The sequence below is a fragment of the Melopsittacus undulatus genome, chromosome 5 (genome assembly GCF_012275295.1).
Source record: "Melopsittacus undulatus isolate bMelUnd1 chromosome 5, bMelUnd1.mat.Z, whole genome shotgun sequence".
Classification (NCBI taxonomy): domain Eukaryota; kingdom Metazoa; phylum Chordata; class Aves; order Psittaciformes; family Psittaculidae; genus Melopsittacus; species Melopsittacus undulatus.
The window spans coordinates 71,150,394-71,160,215 of record NC_047531.1 but is presented as its reverse complement, the minus strand read 5'-3'; the positions used below and the strand labels follow the sequence as shown (position 1 = coordinate 71,160,215).

Here is a 9,822-nt window from a genome sequence, read left to right as displayed (position 1 = left end):
ACTGAAAGCAGAAGAATGAAAATAAAAGATAAAGTAATTATTCAGAAGTACTACTTAAATGTCTTCAATGGAATTTTCTTGGTAAAAATTCTGTTTTCTCTTTCTTATTTATAAGCTTCAAATTATTTTTTTTAAATGTTTTTAATTAAAACAATAACTCTTTTTCCTTTTTTTTTTTTTTCTTTCTCCAGGCTCTGGGTCTTATGCTTTTGACGTTTGGCCTGTGGCTTTTATTTGACAGAAACAATTTATTCAGTGTGCTATGTGAGTATAAATAGAATTTTTCTTTTGTTTCAAATGATTGTAGGATAAATTAACATAAACAGTGATGGAAGATTTTTTTTTTTCACAAGGTGGCAGTATTGGATTGGAATGCATACACTTTTTTTTTTTCTCTTTGTGTATATTTTTCCAAGTACAATTATCAAAATAGGGAAAAATATATGTCAGTATACCTACACTTTATATATTTTTGTAACTTGTTTGATTTTTTCTTTTGATGTGCGGTACATAGAGGGATCACTGAAATGTAATTCAGCTCTCTTGATCTTTTATATAGTTTAACAGACTGCTTTTGGCCTGCATTTGACATTAGATCTTTTAGTTGGATATTTGGGTGGAATAAACACAGGTTGGAGCTTGGGTCTCTCCATTTAGATATTCCTTTTTCCCAGAGTGTCTTGGCAAATCGTTTCACAGAGAAGTAAGGTTTGGGTCACAGCTGGGATCTTCAAGGAGCTGCCTGCTTGGCTATGCCAAGGAACATCAATTCCCAACTGATAATATGGGAACCATCCAACATAGTAATTCTGGTATGAAACATTTGAGATAGAAGTAATGAAACCTCCTGCTACTTTCCATATCCAATCAAAAATGGTTAGAGCGGAACAGGGAAAGTTGCTAGTCACAAAGATGGAGCTTAGCACTGAATCTGAGTCTGGATTTAATGAGAACTATATGTCTGCACAGTATTTGCACATGCGCTACTAATTTTTTGCCAAATGGAAAGAAATATCTGCAAACTTGTAATTGTTCTCTGATTTCATTGTGAGTGTTTCACGTTGTTTAGTTGAATATGTTCTGTTTACATCTTATATGTTCTTACCATTGTCTGCATTTATGAAAATACGTTTTTTTTTTCTTTCTCTGACTGTCCATAGCATAAGTAATAATAATATCCTTTCATCATTCTGCTATTTCCACCCTTTCAGTAACAGCATTGCAAAGATTTTATTGTTTTTCTGGAATAAGTTTTGTAAGTGAAGTCTCAAAAAGAAAAGTGACAGTATGAATGTATTGTGTTGCAGTATCTTCAGGCAAGAACCCACTAGTGGCATTTATTTCCTATATATTACTTGGAATTGGTTCTGTTATTACTTTTACATCAGCCATGGGATTACTTGGAAGTGTTGTGGAAGTCAAATGTCTACTAGTTACGGTAAGTGTAGATCAGACTCCAACTTTCTTGCAAAATGAAGGGGAGTTTTGTGTGCATGAAAACTGTAATAATGTCTTGATAATCTGATTTCCACATACAGTGCTTAACAAATCTGCAGATACAAAGATATTTTTAGATAAGGTCCCGGCTCAAAGGAAATCTGAACAAAACTGAATATCCTTCCACATCACTGGATGACTTTGAAATAGGAGTTTGAAATAGCAAAGTTTTTAACCACTGTATTTTTTAACTTAGAGGTTTTAAAATTAGTACTGAAATTATGCGGACTAACTTTCTCTCAGTATGTGCTCATGTGCTTAGTATATGCTGAAAAAATAAAGAAAAACCTACCCCAAAATATTGCAGGTTGGAGGCACAGGTAGTTACATTATGGCTCTAGTATGAAAATGGAGAGTATGATTGGAAAGCAGTTACCCATGTAGACTTACCTGCGCACTACATATTTATATATAATTCTGTTTTGTAAGAGAAGAAGATCTTGATTTCTGAAAAATTACATGGTAATTATGCATTCTTATGGTCACTTTGGTTATATTTTTGTCTGTTATTTATTATTACCATTTGTGAGAGATCTGTTTTTGACTCTGTGAAGGCTAAAGCAGAGAAATTTTCTACTAATTCATTTATTAAGCACTACAAATATAAGTTGGCACAGCTGTGAGAGGAGCCCTGTTGCTATAACTAGGACTCTTGTGCCTTCTTCTGTCCTGCTACTGCCCTGTTTGCCTCAATTTATTAACTGATGAAAGAGAAAGAACTATCTCATTTCCAGTTTCCATGGAAGTATCTAGTATCACAGCATCTCACTGAAAATTAATGCAATCAATTATTATTTTGTTTTGTTTGCGCATCTTATAGCTCAAAAAAGTCCTTGACTAGGCAAGTGACTTAAGTACCATGGTAATTCAGAGAGGAAATAATGAAATGAGTTTTCTTCAGTGGAGCACAGCTGCTTAAGGACAGCTTTTGTTCTTCACTTGCAAATTATGGCTTTGTCTTCAAGCCCAAATCAGTGAGCTGTGCTTTGCCTGAAGCCTGCCTCTTGGACTACGATGTCACTTTCTGAGCGTTTCCAGGAAAAAAATGTTTCTTACTTTTGTTCAAATGACTAAATAATAGTTATGAAGGATGCCTTCGTGAGTCATCCATGAGCTCCTGGGACTTTTTTATTGAAATACTCGTTTAATATTATGTTTATCCATAACTTTGCTTTTTTGTTTGTTTGTTTTTTTCTTCCCCAGTATATGAGTTTTCAAATCCTAGTGTTTGTTACCCATATGGCAATACTGTTGCTTATATTTGCGAAGAAAGAAGAGGTATGTAAATAAACTACATGACACTGCTGATAATTTCAAAATAGTTTCTTGCAGTTAATTAAAAAAATTCTAATAGTCAGTTCTCACTCTATGCTGTATCACTGTTTGTTTGAGCTTAACTATTCTGTATGTCGACCAGGTATAGCAGATGTGGAAAACTCAATTTGAGGAATTCATCATGGTTCAATAGTAGTAAATGGGTGGGCATGGAAATATCAGTTTATCCTCTGCAACAAAACATACTCTTTTGTTCAGGAATGGGGAATCAACAGTGTAAGGGACAGCTTTATTCTTCTTTGAGGGATGACCCAGAGAGTCCCTCTTTCCTGGACATCAGCAGAGGTAAAAGAGAGCATTAAATGCTAACCTGTATCTCCTAGCAGGTGATAACAGTAGTCTGCTTTGCAATTGATAGTAGGAGTCATTGGTATCATGGGGTGAAAAGTATACTAATGAATTTTAAGCCTGTATTTTAGTTTCAATGGAGCTCAATTATAATGAATATGTATCTTCGCTTTTAACAACAGGAAGCAAATATAAATACCAACATGGATGTTAATAGTATCTGTACTGCTTTGAAGCTTTATTCAGACATTTATTTTTCCACATATAGCAAGTTAATAGCTTAAGCAATCCTCACAGTATTATATGAAAGGCAATTGGTACTGAATCCATAGTGGTCTGGCTGCTTCCCTATCACATAGTTCCAAAATCTGTTGTTTGACAAAACCACCTGTGACACCAGTCTCATGAGGTTCATACAGTTCTCCAAATCCTAATGCTATTAAGTCAGTACAACACAAATAAATAAGTTTTACTACATCAAAGTGCATCTGTTTCATCAAGGTTTTTTATTAAATGTTAATTTATAATGATGTCCTCCCTGTTTTATATGACGGTTTTACATGGTGAAAGATTTGAACAGTCAGCAGTGATGCATTCTGGAGTCAGCTATTTGTGCTAGGAAAATTGGTTAAAAGATTGCAGTTAAATTTATTTTATATCAGCTGTAATTGCGCTTGATCTCAACCTTAATTAAGTACTGCTGAAGTATAATAAATTATGGTAACATCATCATTCACTCAGCAAGCTTTTGAGTTATTCTTTTTAGGATGACTGTAGCAAGGGGAATGAGTTAGAGAAGCCTCATTTTTCTTGTTTTGTAATGATTCCTTCCAGTAGCCTAGGAGTTATTTTCTGCATGCATTCCCTGCTGCACCCTCTATATCTGATCAGCTTGTCCACTTCAATTATTGTTGAAGGGTTAACAGTGCCTGCAAAGCCCCTAATCTGCAGCCAACATGAACCGCTTAGTTTCCTAGTCCAAAGCAATATGTGTCCTGGCCAGACTGTATGGTGCTCACACAAGAGTGTATCACACCAGGTATAGAATCAGTTTTGGTTTTCTGCTTATTATTGTATGGCGCTGTGCTTACTAAAAATAAGTATGGCAGGTAGGTTTTAGTATTCCAAGACAGATCAGTTGCATCTTAACTATGTTCCCTGTCTCTTCTGGCTCCATTTAGGCTAATCACCTTGTGTCTGACTGTGTTATTTTTGTGATTTGGATCACTTCATTTATCTTCCCGTTTTGCTTTCAACTTTCCTTTTAGTGCAATGGCTATGACATATTTCAGATCCTATTTGTCAAATTGATTAGAATGCTGCTGCTTGCAAGTAACCCTTGAAGAAACCCTAGTTCAAAAGATCAAAGACTGTAGTATCCATCTACACTCTTTCAATATGGATCCCTCATTTGAGATCCATATTGAGATCTATAAATATTTATAAACAGGTCCACAATCAATGGAACAACAGAATTGATGAAGTTATTTCTGAATATGGGAACAAGAGTCTGGCTGAGCAGGAACCTGTGTGGAACATTCTGAATGCTGTGCAGCACAATGTAAGGAAAAATCCAATAAATTATCACCACCAAAAATGCAGCCAAAATGTGTATACCAATCAGAATTTACTTTTAAAAAACAACTCCTTTCGTAAAGTATTAATTTTTCAACATAGGCTGCTAATATGTGGGTAGGCAGATTCTTTGCTGTTATATCGGTTATTATGGATGAAATTAGGCATTTGAAGGATTTGTAAATTTATGTAGGGGCAGACAGTTTTGGTCCCTGAAATTTACTGCAGCTGAAAAAAAAAATGTATTTTCTAATATCTTCAGCAGCCCTAGGTATCATAAAACACTTGGTCTGCTTAGGCCTCAGAACTGACCTCAACTATGGACAAAGATAATATGATGTCAAACCGGAGCTCCTACTGCAGAGCATTTGAATAGGTATTGCACTGAGACCCTCTCAGAAGTCTGGTTTAATGTGAGGAGTCCCTGCCCATGACAGGGGGCTTGGAACTAGATGATCTTAAGGTCTTTTCCAACCCTAACTATTCTATGTTTCTATGATTTTAAGTAATGATTGAAGCCTCAAATGAATTTGTGTATCAATACTGTCAACACACATTCTTAATTATTAATCATAATAATTTTTGTGGCCTGGCAGCATGTAATTTGTTTCCTATTTCAGAAAAGTCCTTTAAAGCACTTGTTTGGGATCAATTATTTTGAAAGTTGTTAGCAATGTTTTTGTCCAGTGGGCTGTGGCCTGCTATCCACCCTGCAAATTAATTCTACATCATGAGCTTTTAATTATAAACACTGCAGTTTAGCAATTAAATACGGTTTAATGTATTTCTATAGATCAGGTGTGAATCCCTTAACATGACTTTTTGCAGAGTTGAATTACACAGCTCTTGAGAAATGTTGAAGATAATTTATAATTCCAGATAACACACAAAGCATGTATGTCTAGACTCAAGCAAATGTATTTGGAATGTATGTTCTTTGAAAATCCAGTCTTCTCTCATTGTATTAATGATTTCTCTAGTGATTAATGGTGACTCAATTATGTCAGTGATGCAGCTAGAGTATGTGCTGGTATACTCTGAGCTAAAATATGACAGACTTTCCATCCAATAAAACAATTCAAACATTTCTGAAGTTTTATCCTGATTCAGAATGAAAAACTGCTGGAATTCCCTACATGAGAAGAATTTAATTCTCCACACTGTTTGGTGATTTGGTTTTATTTTGTATTGCTGGGATTGAAGCAGATTATTGGGAAGAGCTAATTGATAATCTATTTGAACAGGGCATAGTATCTTTTGATAAGAGTGGAAAGTTTTTGCAAAAAACATTAGACATAGCAAACAAATAACTAAGAGTTTTCAAAATCTGGTGCTTTTTTAATTTTCTCAACCAGAATAAATCAGAATGTATATTTTTTTTTTTATTTATTAAAATAGGCTTTATTAAAATCTCTTCACATTTATCACTTTGATTATGAAACGACATTAATCATTTTTGTTTCCTATAATGTATAGTTTTCTTTCTTTCATTTTGTTATACTTCACAGTAAGCATGTCCTTAATATAGTTTACTGCTTACATACAATTTCTACACTGGAATTACTTTGGAAGATTAAGGGTGATTGTCAAAATATTTCATATTAATCTGGGTTTGTATTTTTTTCTTTTTTCATATTTACTTATGTTCCAAAGGTCTAAAAGGAGGTTCCTTTCAAAAGCATATTTTAAGATCATATTATTGTGAAGTCTGTACTATCCAGTGGATATAATAGGAAATGGTGGATATACAAGAGTGAATCATAGAGCCATAGAATGCTTAGGGTTGGAAGGGACCTTAAAGATCGTCTAGTTCCAACCCTCTCTGCAGATAGAAACTGTATAGCTAATTTAATCAACTAATAGCTCATTGGGGTGGAAATTCTTATGTGTGACAAACTTTATAGGTGTTGTAGTTAACAGGTTACAGTATTTCTATTCTAGATGGAATGCTGTGGAAGATACAATGTTACACAGTGGGAAAGGAATAAAAACAAGGAAAACAGCACTCAGATCCCATGTTCATGCACAAAATCCAGTCTGAAGAAATGGTTTTGTGATGTCCCAAGGGATTCAACATACCACATGGTAAGAAATAAAATACCTGTCTTGATGAATTCAACTTTTACTACTAAAATTGACTGAGAAAAAAACAAAACAAAATCAATCAAAAAAACCTCACTAAACACCAAGACTTGGTTTACAAATGCCAAAATATTGATAATATTATTTTTTTTTTGTCTTTGGGCACTCTGAAGACTTATTTTTTACTTGTTGATTGTCAGTCATGTAGTCAGTTCTAGATTAAGGATACTTCAAGAAAACAGCAGTTATGCCTGGTCAGTATTACATTAGGACATTTAGTAGCAGTTTATGAAGTAGGAAACATCTTGGCATTTAGAAATCCATGCTGTGGAAATCAATGATGACAATGGGAAGTGGCTATATATAAAAATACGCAGTACATTTTCCACTTGTAATTGTTATTCATTACTTAACAGATTGTCAACAATGTCTCCACTTGTTTGTACTATCTGTTTCCAGAGCATCTCCAACACTTTACAGGACAAAAGGAATGAGCAAGGCATTGAAAAATGAGATGTGTTTCCCAAGACCAGTTCATGTTAGCATTTACATATCTTTATATAAAGGGACCAGTGATACGTATTACTTTCTTCAATATATCCTCACATGCTAATAGGACTATCCAATGAGAACACAAATTCAATTGGCACAGGTTGTTTCTTGACAATGTAGGACAGTAAATAATAAAAAGGATGCTACCAAGTAACATCTGGTGTTGTCTCCCTTTGCTCATCAGTCTTGAGTTGTTCTCTGTTTCTACAAACCCTCATAATTATTAAAGATCACTTCAAAGTATAGAAAGCATCTGTTTTATTTATATCTATTTTAATCTATATAAGAATTTATAATTCAGTTTAAAAAGCAATATAATAGGCATAGACTGTGATCTGAAAAACATACACATGCTTTTCAGGATGCATAATGCATGAGAATCTGTGAAAACTTGAAAATATTCTTACATGCATTTATTGTAAGGTAAGCTGTCAGTTACACTCACACAAAAACAGATTCCCTTTTGATTAATTTACAAGCTTTGGAACATTTCCATATCAGATTCCAATAAATATCAGATATACTTAAACATTATCTGTTCAGTTCAGATAATTTTAAAAATGCTATAGCTAACTCTCTGTAGTACACGTTACTGATCTATTTACTTTCTGGCAAGTAAGTATCAGAACCCATCATAACATGTAAAAAGTCCTATTCTATATATTTTTAAAGTATGCTCTTATAAAGATGCAATATGTATTCCAAAGTTGAAATTTTTTCTTGAAATCTATTCATCTGTACTTGCTTAGGGATGTGAAGAACATTTAAACACATGGTTTGAAAACAATGTTTTGATCTTAACTGCAATTACTGTGAGCCTGCTAATTACACAGGTAAGAGTACTTTTAAGCAAAAAAAACCACAAAATATTGATATTCTGTGGGGGGTAAAAGTCAATTCATTGCCATTTGGCTTTGGCATGTTCTCCAAAATTTTGTAAAGCTTTCCATCAATTTTAAATAGAAGTAAGATCAAGCACTGTTTACCAACAAACTCGCATATATTCAATCACCTTCACAGATGCTGGTGTCCAAAGCTTATTGAATGAAATGTTTGACCTGACTTATGAAAGCAAATGGCATTGCAAGAACAGGAAGCAGTTACAGAGAATGTAAAATCTGTGGAGCAAAAGACCTCTTTTGTCCTGTACCTGTAAAGAACTTAGTCCATGAACATGTTAAATCAAATTACAAATTCATGAAAATCCTTCCTCACACACATATATGTGAGAAAAATTTATTGGGTGAGAAGGAATAAATCAATATAAAAACAAAATTGTATTAATAATGGCAATAAGAACTGATTGTTCACTCCACAGACATCCTGATGTTTGAGTACCATAGAGCAGGCAGAAAGATTTTTGATAATATCTAGAATTGTGAGGTGGAAAACAAGTTTAGTTCATTTTTACTCAGAGAATTAAAAGTATGTCCTATTTTACCTCTTCTATATGTACCTTCCCACAGAAGTATGTAATAAAAACATTACAGCTATTGGATGGCCAGTTCAGTAATAGAAATATTTTTTATTCATACTTGCACTAGCCTCTAGTACAAGCAAATACTGCACTCATGTACTAGTGAAGTACATGAGTGTCTCATGATCTGCAGTATACTATCATCATTGACACCTTCTATTCAGATGGGAAAGAACTGTTATCACCATTCAAGAGGTTAAGAACAAGAATCATATTAGAGAAAATCTTTAAGACCATTGAGTCCAAATGTATTTGGATTCATAGAGCACCCAAAAACTTGATACACAGCTGAATTATATGCCACTTAGATTTCAAGATAATTCTGTGGATGTAGCTTGCTGGAAGTCACACAGCAAACCTGTGCCACAGCAAAGAATTCAGCTTGTATTTTCCAGCACATCCTGGTCATTCTCCTTTATATCTGTCTGCACTGTCATTTATAGGAGCCAGGTTAGCAGTCATATTGACTCAGTCATGAGTGAGTATCAGTGCTTTCTTTGGTGTTTTTAACATATCCTTTTATCTTTCTCAGATATTTTTGATCACACTGACTGGTTTGCTGTTTGGAAACATCAGAAAGAATATTATTTGGCCATGACCTCTTCTGAGCATTGCTGTGGTGCAAGAATTATCTGATCCATGCCTGTGACAGTCAATGAAATTGCTTCCACTGAAATTTGGCTTGGGCTTTACATACTGTAATCACTAGGATATTAACATTTGGGGTTTAATATATTTGTTTATTGTTTGTGACTACGGATATGGTCGTATGCTACAAAACTGTGTGTTAAAGTCTGAAGTACTATGTCATTTATTAGTTGGTTTATACAACTTCCTAAGAAGTTTAATAGCAGTTTCTTGAGTCTCTGGAACAACTTGTTCAGAGTGCTGTGAATAGTACTGTATAGTATACTGCATTTTGAAACACAAGGAACCCATTTTCAGGTTCAGTCAAGAATAAATATTTACTAAATATTGCTTCTATTTCTTTAGGCCTTTACCTTTCCTTCCAGTCC

General features: G+C 34.1%; 1 protein-coding gene across 1 annotated transcript; it reads left to right on the top strand.

Annotated features, from left to right (window-relative positions):
* TSPAN19 (tetraspanin 19) lies at positions 1-9,472 on the top strand. The gene is made up of 8 exons (XM_005147917.3): positions 1-81; positions 192-264; positions 1,308-1,438; positions 2,701-2,775; positions 4,571-4,681; positions 6,637-6,780; positions 8,079-8,162; positions 9,339-9,472. Exons 1-8 carry the CDS (start codon positions 16-18, stop codon positions 9,402-9,404), a joined length of 750 nt encoding a protein of 249 aa, XP_005147974.1. The 5' UTR covers positions 1-15; the 3' UTR covers positions 9,405-9,472.
* Positions 9,473-9,822: the final 350 nt, after the last annotated feature.

What these genes read in the sequence shown, in the direction of transcription:
- TSPAN19 (XM_005147917.3), top strand. Translation starts at nt 16, where the DNA reads ATGAAAATAAAAGATAAAGTAATTATTCAGAAGTACTACTTAAATGTC. An exon ending in TCAAATGTCTACTAGTTACG is followed by an intron (nt 1,439 to 2,700) that starts GTAAGTGTAGAT and finishes TTTCTTCCCCAG; the next exon opens with TATATGAGTTTTCAAATCCT. An exon ending in GGGATTCAACATACCACATG is followed by an intron (nt 6,781 to 8,078) that starts GTAAGAAATAAA and finishes GTACTTGCTTAG; the next exon opens with GGATGTGAAGAACATTTAAA.